Source organism: Barbus barbus (genome assembly GCF_936440315.1).
Source record: "Barbus barbus genome assembly, chromosome: 13".
Lineage (NCBI taxonomy): Eukaryota > Metazoa > Chordata > Actinopteri > Cypriniformes > Cyprinidae > Barbus > Barbus barbus.
The window spans coordinates 26,670,558-26,689,009 of NC_136741.1; the positions used below are offsets into that span (position 1 = coordinate 26,670,558).

At 37.2% G+C, this 18,452-nt stretch overlaps 1 protein-coding gene across 1 annotated transcript; it reads right to left on the reverse strand.

The window, feature by feature from the left end:
• Positions 1 to 379: 379 nt before the first annotated feature.
• LOC306879314 (leucine-rich repeats and immunoglobulin-like domains protein 2) lies at positions 380 to 17,467 on the reverse strand. Its single transcript, XM_079432142.1, has 18 exons — positions 16,883 to 17,467; positions 15,736 to 15,810; positions 15,515 to 15,649; positions 15,142 to 15,282; positions 14,792 to 14,935; positions 12,642 to 12,785; positions 12,339 to 12,482; positions 11,306 to 11,386; positions 11,149 to 11,220; positions 10,380 to 10,448; positions 10,062 to 10,225; positions 9,593 to 9,904; positions 7,635 to 7,916; positions 7,114 to 7,557; positions 6,129 to 6,281; positions 5,863 to 6,003; positions 5,426 to 5,701; positions 380 to 4,168 (listed from the first exon to the last, which is right to left on the reverse strand). The coding sequence occupies exons 1-18, from the start codon at positions 17,062 to 17,064 to the stop codon at positions 3,981 to 3,983; spliced, it is 3,147 nt and encodes a 1,048-aa protein (XP_079288268.1). The 5' UTR covers positions 17,065 to 17,467; the 3' UTR covers positions 380 to 3,980.
• Positions 17,468 to 18,452: the final 985 nt, after the last annotated feature.

An 18,452-nucleotide genomic window follows, 5' to 3' on the forward strand; every position in this document is an offset into this window, starting at 1 on the left:
GCAATGAAAATTGTCAGGTATTCAAGTATTAGAGGGATTCAAATGGGTCTGCGTCCTTTTAAACTTCCAGAAAAGTTCTGCAGTTTACTATATTAGCATAATTCAATCACACTTTGAGCCCAACACTGTGAGCTGTGGCATAACGCTAACACAGTGCTCTTACAGTAACAACACTTTCCCCCACAAAGCAATAACACTGAAAAACAGCTCCCTCAAAATGAAAAACGTTAGAATTTACTCACCCTCATGTCAGAATGAAAAAGACTTTTGTTCTTTCACGAAACAAAAAGCAATAGCAGATCAACCTGCAGAATCAACCTCTTCATATCTGATATTAACCCTGGATATAAAATAATAGTCCAGAAAAATCTCATTTGTTAAATGGAACAGTTTATTGAACCTTTAGAAATCTATGAAAAAGTCTGCATGTGTTTTTTGTTCAGTATCATATCTGATACACTGTAGTATGATATAGAATATGAATGTCACTCTCAAGAATGGAGCAGAAATACATCACTTGGTGCAAACTTGTTTATATAGCCAAAAAGAAAGATGAAATTCTAATAGCTTGTAATGTAAATCAATCTTTATAATTGCAAATAAATATCAACTTTATCACTTCATAACTCTTGTTATATTAAGATGATCTTTAAATGCTTAGTTAATTATCAAAGCTCTGTGTGTGGCTTTTATTGTGCAGGCAAAACAATATAATTATGATTGAGATATGAACAAATGTTTCTCAAATCCTACTGTATCATATTTGATACAAAAAAAATGATGGATATTTAAGTAAACCGAAGTTACTTCAGTCCAGTAAGTGTTCATCTTGAAATATTTCTAACAAAATAAAATGCATTTTTATGTTTACTTTACAAAATTCATTCGATTCCACAGCAGACACGTATACAATGACCTGAAGGTGGACGATTTTACAATTATACTAAAATGCATAATGATAAACTATCAATCAGAAGGTAAAAGCCATGTAGAAGCTGGGATTCTTAGCAAAGATTTGATCTGGTTGATCATTTGGATCAACTTTATATCAAATATGATACAGTAGGTTATAGGGTTAAAACAAGACCCTAAATATGAGCAATTGCAATAGCGCTCCTTCCCTTAGCTTGTTCCACTAATAACAGCTTATTTGAATAACATGGGTACATCTTCACTCGTGATGCATCTGAATTCATTTTATTGTTTAAATGTCAGCTAAATGTCAGAATTTTCTGAAACACAATGTTCTTTATACATGCTTTACAGAATGTACAGGTACAGCATATAAAAAAAAAAATACACAAATGAACCGAAACATTAAAAAAAGCAGCATTTAAATATTGTCAAAGCATTTAAGCAAAACTTTGGTTTGCAGAATGCAGGAATGTTTGATCCGTGTGGATTTTTCTTTGGTGTAAATCTGTAAGTGAAATCACACTTATTCATGTCTAAATATCCCAACGAAGTCCTGTATAATTCAGGGTCAAATAACACCGCTATTCACTTACATTACTTTTAAACTGCTTTGCACTAATCTCCCGCAAGCTCAACCGAGAGAGACCAAGCAAGCATTAACAGTAATTCGAAAACCCTAGATGTTTTAAACATAGCTGGAAGCCGCTGATGACACGCACTTCTTTCCTTTCAACAAGAGAAACTGACACAGTGAGGAGTCAGACAAATCATTTGACATCAAGGTCTCTGATTAGTGTAATTGTAAAGCTAACTGCAAGGCAAGAAATTGTGCAAAATGCAACAAATCAATATGCAAATCAAGGGGTCGTTATCACAGTTGGAAACTGGTTGAAAATAAAGCATTTCCATTCAAAGACAGTGACCATCGGTATCTGCTGCAATGCAAGATCCAGCTTTTGTATACTCAAAGTGCAAAATGTCAGTACTGCTATGTTGTGGAGCTTTCTAAACAAAATAAATGATCCAGACAGATTTAATCCGGGATCCACACACGTGTTTGGATCATCAAGAATTGAAGCGAGTCTGAATCTTAAGGCGAAGTTTTATGGGCAAAGAAGGTCCACTCAGAGGTCACTTCTAAACTAAACAGAATTAAGATGCAGTCATAAAAAGGGTTCAATAGTGTAGTGATGTATAATGCACGGCTCACACAGAAGCCACTTTAAAGCAGCATTCTGTTAGTCAATGTGGCAAATTCATGCAACCAACTTGAAAATGAGCTAAATCTGCGTGGGGAACTTTTTCACCCTCACGTTTTCACACTCAAAATATGACCAAAACCTGAAAAATGCAGATCTGGAGGTATAGGAAGGCATTAAGCATGTTCAAATCAAATGGTTGCGTAACATTGTCCACCAAGATGCTTCATATGGTTACTTTTACTAATGTTAACCAGCAATCCTGCGCATGTGGTTCGGCATAAGTTGAAAATATATATTTGGACTGACTGAGCAGCTAAAAGCAGTAAATTAATTTATTGATGTATTTTGCCTAATTTCTACTGAGGAATGAGAACTGTGGTCATTAAATATGACCTTGTTTATCTCTGAATTTAGTTTTAAGATCATGTTCCAGTGTCTTGAAAGTCCGTCTAAAACGTGTTTCCTTAAAAGGTGTCTGTCGAATGAGTGGGCAGCAGGATTGTAAGGCAGCTTCCTTTGGTTTTGGACGCAGCCTCTTAAGACAATGTTTACAGGCAAGAAATGTATAAATCCAGATGTCCTTCTAAGGCCAAAATGATAAAAATGACAAGACATGACTATGCCTAACTGTCAAAATGGTTCTTATACCTCAAATTAAGATGATGATTTGAGGATCGCAACAAAAAAGGCAAACAGCTCGACGAGACCAGTTTGATCCAGCAGTAACAACAGATTTCAAATGCAGCATATACACATTTTTAAAGGTGAATTGTATGATTTCTACACTATAGGGCACCAGATGGAATTGCAATTAATTCTCTCAAATGCTCCCTCAGTCTCCTACTGGTCAGTCAGAATGTAGCCCTGCCCCATATGCACACCAATTGTGCTCCGTCATGCTGATCAATCACAGACTGCAATTCAACTAGATACGCACTTGCAAGAATGCAAATGAGGAAAGCCAATTAAAATGTCCAATTAAAATGGAAATGTCGCAAAATACACAAAATAAAAATACAAAAGCTTACTATGGAAATTAAGTGTAAAAGAAAAGTTAGCATATTATGATTCATCCAAGGCTGCCCTGGGAAGATTGTCAAAGGTGCAACATATCTGGTCTTTCTTACTGTCTGTTATAGTGCCTTAAAAAAATAGAGAGAGAAATTGAGAAATATGTTTAGGTTTGTGAGAAGCACTACACAAAAAAATATTATTAATGACAAAACAGTAACTCCGGCGTACAATAACAGTGGAAACAACAGAGCCGCCAACTCTATTAACACATTATTGGTCATAAGACTGTACCGTTTGCCAATAGGAATGAGAAATGCAATACAGGTAACTGGCCCTCTGACATCACGCAGAGAACATCACTGCCCTCTTTTGGCAGTCCAATCTTCACAGTCAATATTCGTACAGGTCCTGTACCAGAGCCAAAGCAAGATATACGAGAGTCTGGGCCAAGCTTTGACATATGCTAAAAGGCTCAATGCTCTTAAGTAGGCGGGAAAACCAAACATGGCATAATTTGTACGTCACAGGCTGTGATAGGACTAGTACAGCTCTTGGAAATGGTACATTCAGTGCTCAAACCAGACCGGTTAGCTGAGGAATGGTGAAAGCAGGGATTCTGTCTCCTGTCTGAAAGAGTTTTCCACAAAAGGCACACATCCCAGTGGGTTGCAAAGGAACATGTTGGGGAAGGACAGGAGAGGCAGTGTAAACATTAAAGAGAGAGGCATTTCATTTGGCAGATGAGGCTTCTCAAAGGAGGTAGTGGGCTGAGGGCACTGGGAGGCGACTGAAGGACAAGGCGGTGATGTTTGGGGTCAAAAGGACTGGGGAAGAGGGGGCTGGCTGGGTTTATGTGAGCGCAGAGGCGCTTTCCTGTGGGTTAGTCCTGTATGAGCCTTCCTCCAGTGCCCCCCTCTTCTCCTCTCGGTCGTCCCCAGAGGACAGACCCATCGGGGGCTTGTGTACAGTCACTGAGCCCTGGGCGAGGATGGATGAGTGGGTTTCTTCACTTTCCCAAAATGACCTGCCTGGGACATCTGAGACAAGAAAAATAGAGATTGTGAAAATAATTATATGCATTAGATCAGTTCCAAACACTACTGAGCAGACTCTGTTTACGGTCTACATCCGCAGCAAAAATCTACTGCTCTTCATGGACAGCAAACATGTTAATAGTCACTCATGCATGCCACATAACTAGTGTTCATTATGTGAAGACAAAATAATGTTTAAAATACACTGACAATAGATTCTTCAGCATTCCCATATTTTCTGACCAAAGAATTTCTCATTTACCTGTAACTTTTCTACTCATTTCTGAAGACTGGATTAGTGTTTTCATAAATAACTGTATAGAGAACTGATCATAGCTAGAAACATGCACAATACCATTCAAATTTTTAGGGTCAGTATGATTTAAAAAATTAAAAAAGAAATGAAAAAAAAAAAGAAATAATAATAATAATAATAATACTTAACTAAAAAACAAAAAGTGGCATTAAAACTTTTTCCATGGCTATAAAAAAATCCTATTTCAATAACTGAAATTGAAATTTCTATTCAAAAACTAAGGGAAATAAATCATAAGGATCATGTGATCATGTGACTGGAGTAATAACTCATTCAATTTTAAAATAAATTTTGCCATCACAGTAGTAAATTATATTTTAAAATATATTGACAGAAAACAGTTGATTTAATAATATTATGTTGATTTAATAATAATATCATATATGTAATAATATTTTACAATATTACTGTTTTTACAGAATTTTTGATAAAAAAAAAAAAAAAAAACAGACTTGGCGAGCATAAAAGACTTTCAAAAACAAAAGAAAATCTTACTGACCCCAATCTTGTCGATTTAAAATCTAAATATATTAAATTTAATTCATATTTGTATATATGAAGAGTACAATATTATGCAAGTATACACATTTAAATATGAATTATTTGAATATTTAAATGGACATTTTTCTTAAAACTGTCTGCCATTTTGGATGGCATTTTTTATGTAGCTCATCACACTGCATTCTGGAATTGCCTCGAACAAATTACACTAAATTTGCACACACACACACACACACACACACACACACAAAAATCTTACAAGGCACAGTATCTTAATTTGACCTTTTTGGAATTAAAGCATATGACTCCTAAAAACGTTACCTAGGTGGGCAGATCATTCAGTTTAGTAACAAAGCAATGGTGAAAAGGATATTAATAAGAAAGTAGACAGCATTAGAATATGTTGTTGTTGTTGATGTATGTACGTATGGTGCTCATCTCACCAGTGCTATAGTGTTGTGACGCTGGTAGTCGTGGTTCGTGGTTGGTGAGGAACACAGAGGCGTTCTGCTGACTTATAAAACTCTCCAGTGCCGTGTCTGCGTGCTCGGTGTGCTGATCCCGCTCTTGATGACTGCTCTGGCGTCCATCCCGAGAGATCTGAGACACAAGTGGGTCGTCCTCTGTCAGGTAGGCGTATGGACAGTACTCACGCGTGCGCGAGTAGATGTTGGCGTTGTCGTAGCAGTCTGAGCAGATGACCAGAGGGCCTGGTCCACCTAAAAACACAAATAAAAAAACAACCCATTAGCTGATTAATGATGTCAACTGGTGAGAAAAATAGTCCAACTTTGCAATCCCAGGTGGGTGAGTAAATGACAGAATGTCATTAAATTTTTATCAAATTAATTTTTGGGATAAATTGAAATTTTTACGTTACCATTAGGGATATTTGCCTGTCCCTCTCTGGGTTCACTCCGGTGGAAGCTGCTACGTCCAACAAAGAAAGAGCCCACACGACCACCCAGCATCCCATTAGCATCTGGATCAACATCACTGCTCACTTCACCGTAACATACTCCTGTTGAAACACATCACAACACGATAGTATTATACAACCATCATAATGATGAAAAAACTACACAACAAGTTGTCAATTTTACAATTTGCAGCCTCTCTCACTAGAAGAACACAGGGTGACATTACCATCAGTGTCTTTGTGGACGTAACCGTTAGCATGAGACGGCATAAGCTGCTGGTGGCTTCCGTTCTCTGAGTTACTGTAGCCCTCCTGAGGCTCGGACAGCGTACCCTGAGACGAGAGGTAACTGGGAATGTCCGCTGGAAGGTTCATCTCATCTGGAATACAACAACAGAGAGATTTATATATTAAAATTCATGTCATTTGTCTGCATAAATTTGTATGATTTCAAATTATCCCATTTTTGGGCCATGCTCAAACTGTTATAATGGCTATTTTAAATAGTAGGTAGGGCTGTTGCATTTATTACATAATATCTTGACTCTGATTATTTGAAATAGCTGCAATCACCGTGTAGTTTAAAATCAATTACTGGCATTCAAAAAATGACATTTGTTGGAAAAATATTACTATGGATAATCCTTTTTTTTTTACTATAATGTTGAAGCAATCCGGGTTAAAAGACCACTTAAACTTTGTTATAATTAAAGTGGACCAAAAAGAGGAATATTTTAAATATTACAATATTTACTATTTTGTTTTTACCTAGTAAACAATTTAAACTACAAAATATTTACTTATAAAAATATAGGCCTAATACATTTAATAAAATTATATTTTATAAAGAGTATTTTTGTTAATTGTTTTTTACAAAATTATTTGACAAAAGTAGTAAAAATAAATACTTATTACTAACTGCACTAGATTGTTACTGTTTATGAAAAGTAATGTTTAATACTGTTGCAAAGCATAATATCCCAATCGTGATTAATAATCCAATCACATAATGCCACTCAAAAAAGGTAATTGAGAGAAAAATATATATATAAAATATATTATTAAGTATCAAATCACAACAGCTCTACTACTAAGCATTATTCTCTATTAATTTTGTCTATTAACTAGACATTATATAATCATTATTTTATATAGTATATACTATTTTTCATTTTAATTATTGAACTGACACATGCTAAATTGTGCACTGACCTGTATTTGTTATACTGTAGTCTTCACTCTTTCTCCTCATGTGATAAATGACGATGACCCACACAAGTGAGGTGCCGACAACGCAGCAGACGACCACCATCACAACAATGCCAACTGTTGTCCATCCATCCTGACTGTATATGCTGGTCACCGGGTCACAGTTGGTCGAGGGTGAGATGCTGAGGTAGATATGGCCGCGCTCTGTGCCGAGCGTGTTGGACATGATGCACGTGTATTTCCCTGCATCGGCAGGGCTGGCATCTACGATTATGAGAAGCTGATTGGCTGCGGCAAAGAAGTGACGTTCCGTCAACACCAACGGTGCGTCGTCTTTGGTCCAGTTGAGGCGGGGGGCGGGGCTACCACGAGCTATGCACTGGAGGACAGCAGTCTCACCTCGGGCAATGTTACGGTCCTCTAGAGGGCGCTGGAAGGATGGAGTTTCTGTCAAAAAGACCAGAGATGATTAATTATTAAATGCAAGTAATTCAAAAGAAAATTTTGGACAGTAAAAACTATACCTAGCACAGTAAGAGTGGCATTGGCTGACAGGCTGCCCGCCTCATTTTTGGCAGTACAGCTATAGACTCCCATATCCTCGGTCTTCACATTAGCAATGAAAAAAGTGTCATCATCTGGCATGACATGCATCCTTCTTTCACGGGCCGCAGGGAAATTGATACCGCCGTCTTTCTGCCAGGCAATCTGCGGTGTCGGGTGTCCCTCCGCAGCGCACTCCAATCTAGCGACCGTACCGGTGCGGATGGTCAGGTCCATGGGCGTCTTCAGGAAGGCTGGGAGCTCTGGGAAAACCAATTACAGAGTTATTTTCACTGATTTACTCAAGTAATTCCAGAAAGTCCTGAAATATCGAGACTACACTTGACTACAATAACAAAAGTGGTCACCAAAATAAGAAGTTATTACAATGATTTAATTCATATACAATAGTAATTCCTCAATTGGGAATTATATACCACTACATTATGTAAAGAAACTGCCTAAAAAATATATAAAATATACATCATACTTATTTATAATTTTCTACTTCTAGAAAATTGCTACAACAGAATTCATCCAAATCAAATTTTGGCATTCAAATATGTAGAGGAGAAGCTCTGGATTTTTCTGACAGATCTTGAAAACTGGTGACTCCCGTAAGAGAGTAAGGGCTGAGTGTTAGATCCAAGAAAGTTTTAGTGAGTTGGGTCCATAAAAACAAGTCCTGTTGGTGAGCAATGGCGTTGCATAGATGTGTACAAGTACAAAGTATTGGCGTTTAGGTGTTTGTCTATGTGTGCATGAACACACACCGTGACCCAGCGTGTGTGGTGTATAAAGTGAATATGTATCAGTAAGCCCTCCAGTGGTTAAATATGAAAGTGCAACTAAAGGGAAAGACTTCCCTACAAAATATGAAACTAAATTAGTTACTGAGGACAATGATCATATTTATTAATACATTACTTCTATTAATATTATTATTTATTATCCATTTGTGAAGTGGTCAGGACTTTTAAAAAACATGGACATGGAAATGACCTAAACCTTTTCACAATTAAAGAGGAACAAAAACACAATTTAAAAAAATATTTTAATAACTAAAGTAACGTAAATTATTAAAATCAATATTTACATAATATAATATTAAATAAAAATATATTATTCTCTCTTTCTACCTTCTACACTATTTATTAAACTCTCAAAATTTTATGTAAGGTAATGTAAGAAAATGCCTAAGCAAAAGCAAACAATGCAAATGTTTTATTACACTATTATCATCATCATTTTCTACTTATGAAATGTGACAGCAGAATTTATTTTGTGTTTAAATAGCTATTACAAAAACAAGCAACCCAATGGCCAATCAAACCATAAACAGCACCATTTGCATTTACAGTGTTTGCTTTGTGAATCATGTTTCTGTTATTGTCATATTCTATTATTAGGTTACAAATCCACTCTCCCATCAGTATCATGAACTGATATAAACAGAATAATTACATTGCCAAGGTCGGCAACCCAGAGGGCGGCTATGTTTGTTCAACAGATATGGAAAATTAAACTGACAGAGCTCTGAAAACAACCATGGAGAGATGAGGGTAAATAAGGGGAGGGAAAAAACAAATGCCAAACTGCTTATCAAAGCACTGGAGAGATCACAGCAGTTTAGCAATACGCCAATACAAGATTTCTGCAGACGATCACATAATTGACACTTTAAATTAACAATCTGACACTATGACTATTAACAATGTGCTTCCATAGATATTAATGAGTGCCTATTAATTTGGATTTCCAATTCACACACAAAAAAGGATGAATCCATTATAACCACAATGGTTTCAGGAGATCATCCATCTAAATTCAAATCCCCTAAAAAGACATTTTTGGAAAGATTTTAACAGAAGAAAAATAAGTCTGAAAGCTGATTATGGAACAATTTAACAATATGTAACAATTTTGATGAGGCACTAACCATTAACAGTGAGCTTGGCCAGAGTGGAGTAGTTGGACCCAAAATGGTTGGAGACCACACACTGGTACTGGCCCTCATCTGTGAAATTAACATTGAGCAGGTGGAGTATGGTGGTGTAGAGGAGACGGTGATCCTGGTACCGAGCGTAGTTCTGCACCTGGGCTTCATACAGCACCTCTCCATCTTTGCGCCAGGCGGTGCTCATGGGAGAGTCGCTGCTGCTGAATGCAGAGCAGTTCAGAGTTACGTTGGTCCCGCGTAAGGCCACAGCGGTCTTGGGATGAGCGCTGATCTGTGGTTTAGGGAAGTCATCTGCGAGTGAGAGACAATAAAGAGAGCTTAATGCAAGCATGAGCTAATATTTTTTAGATTTAAAGTTTCATAATATTGCTTTTTTAATGGCAAAAAGCACAAAACAGAACACCATGGAAATCTTGTTATAGCATGAGGTAACTGTCAGGTCACTCACTGCAGACAAACTCCTCTAGTTTAATATTGAGCACACTAGATCCTGCCAGGAAGGCGGGATGAGCACAGACGGCGGTGCAGGATTGCTGGAACTGACTGTCAATCAACCACTGGCCCAACCACTGCAGCTGACAGTCACACAGAAGACTGCTGGTGTTCAGATCCCTGAGGAAGACCACAATACAGGCATCATTGAGGACAAACCTGAATCACACTATTATAACATACAAACGCTGTCTGTACAATGTTATGTAAAATGTGTAGACACAGAAAATACATTAAATATATGCTGTCTGTAGAAAGTAAAAAATTTACTTACAGTGTTTTAAGTTTTAAATGAGTAAAAGCATCAGGATGAATAGACATGATGCCATTCTTACTCAGGTCCCTGCAGAACAAATTCAGAAAGGTTATTAACAATGGAACAACACAAAGAGCTGAATAATCAAATGAATTTTACTGTTTTCATATTGTCTTTACAATATATTTACACTTAGACAAATATGTACAATATAACAGCATAACCTTATAAATCTATGATCTATAACTTTGAATATTTCAAAGGGTCAAAGTTAAAAAAGGGGTTAAAAAGCTGAGTCATATGTGGTCTTTTCTTTTGTATTTTACAAAGTTTTGATGCTCAATTTCACCAAATCAGATTTTAGCTTTTATATGGAAAAAAAAAAAAAGTGTAAATTTAAAAAAAAAAAGTGTAAATTTAAAGTCAGCATAAAATAAAAAAAAATTCACCTGTTTTCTAAATAAATATTACAGATATAATTGTAAAGAATTCATCCAGAACAATATGGAAAAGAGATCTGCGGCTGCTTCCGTTTCATCACAACTTCAAATTTTGCGATGCGACTTTATCATCTCATAAATGTGATTTTATAATTCAGAAAGTGGTTTCAATTCCATATTATTAACTCTCGCAAGCAGTTTTTGTACTCAAGGGCAGAAACATACTTCCAAATAAATAAATAAATATCTGAAGGGATTTCTACAATGCTACATTCAGTAATAATGAGACATCCAGTAACCAAGAAACGATGTTCTCAAAATACCAAGGACCGATAAGAGAGACTCACAAATGCTCCAGCTCCATCAGACCCTCAAACGCTCTCTTAGTGATGGTCCTGATTTTATTATTCTGTAAAACTCTGGAAAACACACATACGCTTATGTCAAGCCACACTTCACATCTCTGAGTCAGATCAAACAGCTCGTCTCCATTGACAAACTTACAGCGAGTTCAGCCTCTTCAAACCCACAAACATGCCAATCAAGTCCTCGATGGCGAGGGAGATCTCATTATTACGGATGTCCCTGGAACAAACAAACATCAAGAGACCCATCAGAATATTTTCAAACTGCTGCTGTGTAGAGCATGCTTTGTTATTAATCTAAAATGTCAGAGATGTTTCATTTAGGTGGCTGAACTTCTATGGCTCCAGGCAGCTCAGCACCATTGTATGCTTTTCATGTATAATAGAAGGTTTTGTATGGACTGACTGGTATGTGGGAGTATTGTGAGACTGTTTTCACGCACTGCTGGCTGTATAAAGCTGGCATCCCTTTTACAACTGTGCCAAAGGGACGGGGCGAAGGTTACGAGAGGTGGGCATGTTTGAATGTGCTCTTCTTCTGTGGGGCAACCTGAAAGGCAGAAACTAAACTAGAAGGATTCATTATTCTATCTAGTTTAGTTATAGGGCTTAAACTACAGGGATAGACTGTATCTGTTAATAATTATGAGCTCATTTTATTTTATAAAGATAGAGCACAACGCTACTTCAATTTTCAGCAAGATCATGTTTTTTAACTGAGAGCAAATACAGGCATGTTTGATTATGGTAAGAAAATAAATTACAGAAAAATCAGTAATGCATGTCATCATTTACCAACAAAAGTGTTATAACTATAATTTAGATTACAACTGTAATCCTTCCAGCTATTACTGCAACTTAAAAACATGTGATATCTAGAATTTTATTGTGAAATAAAAATATATATTATATAAATAAATAAATATAATTAAAGTATTTTTTTGTATTTATTTACTTATGTTGCTAAAAATAATACTTTGAATATTTTTTGTGGTGAGATGAGTGAAAATATTGGGAGGCAAGTTCAATGTGAATTACTTTTTTTTCAAAGCAGAAAAAATTTAATCTTTAATGCATTTTATACAGTATATAAATCTAAGGCTTTCTATATAGTGCTACCAAAAACAATCTGTATAAAATGAGAGACTGAAGAGGAATGTAGGTTATCTTACAATGTACGGACGTTAGCCAGGCTGCTGAACACTCCTTCTCCCAGGTGTATGATTTGATTTTCACCCAAGTTGAGACTCTGCAGGAGACTAAGACCAGAAAACACCCAATCCTCCAGACGACTCAAGTGATTGAAAGACAAATCCCTGGAGACAAACACACATTACCTAAGAGCCAGCCAACAATCAAATACAACACTTCAAGGAACAAAAGACAGATTATGCATTTCTAGAAAAAATGTGCATGCTAATTTCATTGTATTGTATATAGGAATAAACGTTAAGGTCAGGGCTGAAGTCACTCACAGCTCTTCCAGGCGATGGCAAAACTCCCAGGCATCAGCTCGAATGAGTCCGATATTGTTCTGATTCACCCGCAGAATCCTGAGCATATGCAGGCCATACAGCCAGCCCTTATTCAGCTCCGTCAGATTATTATACTCTAACTCTCTGGCAGAGGACAGAACAGAACACATATCACCCATTTACTACTTTGATTCATGTGAAACAGAAATTTAAAGAATAAATTAGCTACATTAAATAAAAAACAGAATCAAACCTCCAAGTTCAGATACATGGTTTCAAATACAGTTATTTAAAAAAAAACAACATAAAAATACTACAAAAGCCAAGTCTTATTTAAATCTGGGTGATATAGCCACAAAAATAATAATAATAATAAAATTAATACATATTTTACCAGCCTTTCTTGCTAAATTTGACATATTTAAACCTTTACATAATTGCTCTAAAATGGCTTAAAGAGTGATGTTTTCCCCCCAAAGGAACTACCACTTAGTAAAACCACTTAGCTTTTTTGTTTTTTGAAAACAGCAATTTTAACCTAAAGGTACATCTCCAAAAATTTGAATATCATGAAAAAGGTCAATATTTTTTGTCACTCATTTCAGAAAGTGAAACCCATATATTATAAAGATTCATAACATATATAGTGAAATATTTCAAGCCTTTATTTCTTTAAATTTTGATGATTATGGCTTACAGATAATGAAAACCCAAATTTCAGTGTCTTGGAAAATTAGAATATTACATAAGATCAACAAAAAGGATATTTTAAACAGAAATGTCAGGCTTCTGAAAAGTATGCTCATTTCTATGCACTCAATACTTGGTTGGGCCTCCTTTTGCATGAATTACTGCATCAATGCGGCGTGGCATGGAGGTGATCAGTTTGTGGCACTGCTGAGGTGTAATGGAAGCCCAGGCTGCTTTGATAGCGGCCTTCAGGTCATCTGCATTGTTGGGTCTGGTGTCTCTCATCTTCCTCTTGACAATACCCCATAGATTCTCTACAGGGTTCAGGTCAGGCGAGTTTGCTGGCTAATCAAGCACAGTAACACCATGGTCATTGAACCAGCTTTTGGTACTTTTGGCAGTGTGGGCAGGTGCCAAGTCCTGCTGGAAAATTAAATCAGCATCTCCATAAGGCTTGTCAGCAGAAGGAAGCATGAAGTGCTCTAAAATTTCCTGGTAGATGGCTGCGTTGACTGTGGACTTCAGAAAACAGTGGACCAACACCAGCAGATGACATGGCAGCCCAAATCATCACTGAGTGTGGAAACTTCACTCTGGACTTCAAGAAACATGGATTCTGTGCCTCTCCACTCTTCCTCCAGACTCTGGGACCTTGATTTCCAAATGAAATGCAAAATTTACTTTCATATAAAAAGAGGACTTTGGACCACTGAGCAACAGTCCAGTTCTTTTTCTCCACAGCCCAGGCAAGACGCTTCTGATGTTGTTTCTAGTTCAGAAGTGGCTTGGTAGCCCTTTTCCTGAAGATGTCTGAGCGTGGTGACCCTTAATGCACTGACTCCAGCTTCAGTCCACTCCTTGTGAAGCTCTCCCAAGTGTTTGAATCAGCTTTGCTTGACAGTATTCTCAAGCTTGCGGTCATCCCTGTTGCTTGTGCACCTTTTCCTACCCAAATTCTTCCTTCCAGTCAACTTTGCATTTAATATGCTTTGATACAGCACTCTGAACAGCCACATCTTTCAGTAATGACCCTCTGTGACTTACCCTCTTTGTGGAGGACGTCAGTGTTCGTCTTCTGGATCATTGCCAAGTCAGCAGTCTTCTCCATTATTGTGGTTTCAAAGAACAAGAGATACCCGGAATTTATACTGTAGGGATGGTCATTAATTGAAACTCAAATGTAAATATTCTAATATTTTGAGATATTGATTTTTTACTTTCATGAGCTGTAAGCTCTAATCATCAAAATTAAAAAAACTTTTAATTAATTAATTTAAAAAAATGTTTTACTTTACATGTAATGAATCTAAAATATATGAAAGTTTCACTTTTTGAAACAAGTTACAAGAAAAAAAAAGAACTTTTTCATGATATTGTAAATTTCTGAGATGTACCTGTACATCATTTTTTTTTATTTAAACATTTAAATGATCTAGTCAACCCTGAAAGCATTTACTCACAGCTCCTCCATGTTTTCCAAACCAAAAAGAGCTCCATCCATCAGCTTTGTGATGCCGTTGCGCTGCATCTTCAATGATTTAAGAGCCTTCAGTTCTTTGAAAATGAGACTTTCCACAACACGAATCCTGTTGCGCCTCAACTCTCTGAAAAGTGACAAAAACATGAAGAGGGGCACATTGCAATGAGAAAATCTAAACCACTGCACTAACAATCGGAGAGAGACAAGACAACGAGGGAAATGAACTCCCCAATTGATAATATCAGGTGCATTTAGCGTGCCGTAATCCTGTCAGACACGATCTAATTGAGCACTGCAATAACATCCTATTCATTAGCCATGAATACGCACAAGACTTGGAGCTGAGAGAGGGTGAAGACTTTATCAGGCAGCAGAGAGAGTCTGTTCTGGTTTATCTTCAACACCAGAAGGGAGCTGATGTTTCCGAAACAACCGGGCTCTAAGGAACTTATCTTGTTTTTGCTCAGGTTGCTGTCGTGATGGAGAAAGGAAACAGACAAATATCCATGAACCACAAAAGTAATCAGAAACACCAAGAAAACATCCATTATTCAATGACAAAAAGATCAAAGCAACAACTGATACTCGAGTTCTCAAACTGATAACTCGAGGGAAAAGGATAACTTCTTCAGAAAGTTCTCTTAATCTACTTAGAATTTTAACACAGTGCAAAACTCAGACAAGCCCGAGTATAAAAACTCACAGGTATTTCAGCTGCATGGGAGGGAATGATCCGGCCTTAAGCTCAGATATAGAATTAGAGCTCAAGTCCAGACTTTCTAGAGATGAATATGGCAGCAGCTGCTCTGCCACGACTTCAGAGATGCGGTTATGAACACTGAAAATAAACAGCAGATATAGTACCATATCAACATACATGGTTATACAGACTTAATTAAAAAATGAATGTAGAAGGACACTTACAGTGACAGCACTGTGATGTTGGATGAGGCATCTCCAAGAAAAGGCACCGCTGTAAGTTCATTCTGATTCATTGACCTAAATTCACAGAGAACAAATGATTAAAACCTGAAATTAAAAAAAATGTATAACCTAATATTTAAGACTGGGGGATCTCTATAATGTGTACATTCAGATCTGGTAAAAGACTTCTCACACCATTGTATACTTAAATACAGATTTAATAACACCAAAGCAAAGAAACTAAGCTGTACACAACAAACTAAACTAGGTATAGTACATCTAAGATGCAACCAAGCTAAATTAAATAAATTAGACTAATAGAAAAAAAGGATATCGTAGCATATTTGAAACATAAGGCTTTTGTAGCCCATAATGTATGATATAGTGACAACATGAAGCTCACACAAAAAATAAAAAATAAGATGAATTTTAGATTTAGCTTGTAATGTATAGCAATTAGATTTTTGTACAATAGACTTCAAAATGCATGTAAATATCAGTTGTCCTGTATCTCTCAATAATCTCTCTCAATATTTAAATACTTAGTTTTATGATCAAAGCTCTGCAAGTTTTAATTTGTAAGGTACAGACAAATATAATGCAATTCAATATAATGACGATTTAGGAATCATATTTGAGACTCATATTTTAACAAGATTTTTCTAAAAATGATAAGGGATAATCAAGAAAGTTAACTTACTTCAGCCCAGTAAATACTGATATTAAAATATGTATAAGTAAAGTAACGTTACTTTATAAAATAAAGATTTTACAGATTTCCCAAAAATCTGAAGGTGGACATTTTTAGAAGTTTTGGTAATTTATGAATCAAATATATAGCCTTTATCAGCCTAAGATGGGTTTTTGTTACTAAAACCAAACTATCAAAGTTTTATTATTATGAAAAGTAGCCATAACAATTACGCTATTTTGAAGAAAAAACACAGTTGCATCGATAAAGGATCGTGTGACACTTCTAAGCAATGCCATAACGCAAGATTTGATAAACAATAATTACATATTGCTAAAATTGCACCAAACAAACAAACAAAAGTGAATCAGCTGTCAGTTGAGCGTTAGTATTGTGCACATGTGCAGTCCCTGTGAAGTGCTAGAGCCTGTAAACAACATCTCCTCTGTTACTCACGCATGAGTGATCCAGGCTGGAGCTTCCAGAGCTGCAGTACTCAGTCTTTTCCTGTTGCAATCCAGCAACTGTGCTGCACCTGGACCATCGGAACACGTACAGGGAGAAGGGCAAGTGTCCAGGCCCACGACACTCACTATGAGCAGGAACAGGGCCTGGGGGATGGGCCAGCCCTCCGCCATTTTGAGTTTCTTGATCGCAAATTAATGAGACAGAGACTAATCTGTGTTTTAGAATAGAAATATGATTTCATATAAATCCGAGTTAAGTTGAAAACCACTGCAACGCTGTGATAAAAATCAATCCGGAGCCATTTCTTGGCTCTCAGCTTCGAGATTCCCTTCTTCCGCCTCAATCTCTGCAGCCTCAAGAATTCCCAAACGGAGCCTCAAACAAGCTTCAAGACGCGGAAATATGGTTTAGGCATTCCGAAAGATGTCATGTCCTATGGAAGACTGTTTGTATGCATTTGAGAGAAAAATAAAGTGTAACTGAAATCGTCTTTCCAAGCATTGTTCCTCGACTTTTTCCTCAAGGAAAAACAAAAGCACCTCCTTCCGTTGACACGTGATCCACCCCTCTGTCACGTACTGCTGGAGGCCTCGCCTCATTGGCCAGTCGACTAATCCGTCAAATTTGACTTTTTTCACTGTTTCTCCGAGATGGTCCTCACTGCAGAACACAAGATCCAGGGGGCGTGATTGGATCTATATCTAACTCCGCCCACATCACATTTACCTGAACCTACCCGTCTCCACCCCCTGATCCCTAAACCCACCCATCTCCTTCCCTAAACCTACCAATCTCCACCCCCTGATCCCTAAACCCACCCATCTCCTTCCCTAAACCTACCAATCTCCACCCCATGATCCCTAAACCCACCCATCTCCACCCCTAAACCTACCAATCTCCACCCCATGATCCCTAAACCCACCCATCTCCACCCCTAAACCTACCGGTCTCCACCCCCTGATCCCTAAACCCACCCATCTCCACCCCTAAACCTACCAATCTCCACCCCCTGATCCCTAAACCCACCCATCTCCACCCCTAAACCTACCAATCTCCACCCCCTGATCCCTAAACCCACCCATCTCCACCCCTAAACCTACCAATCTCCACCCCCTGATCCCTAAACCCACCCATCTCCACCCCTAAACCTACCAATCTCCACCCCCTGATCCCCTTTATTTTTTTGTAGCAAAGAATTTTACTTTGCACTGTACTGTTGTTATCATCTTACAACCTGGTCATCTTCATGATCTGATTCACAACAAATCTCTGAAGACTCAAAATAAATAATTTGATTGTTTGCTTTCTAAGAGTGGTTCCACCAGCAACATAATTCAAATGTGAAGTTATGTGAAAGACTGTTATTGATGTGCAAGACTGAAATGATCTAACTCATATGTATGTGCTAAGGGCCAGTTCTCTGACTACACTCTCGATGTAACTCAAAGTATAAATTAGACACTATAGTGAGATGAGATATTTTTAAACTAGGCCAGCATGTTGACACCAGTAGTATATTGTGTCCAATGATATAACAACAAAAAGATCTCAGATCTAT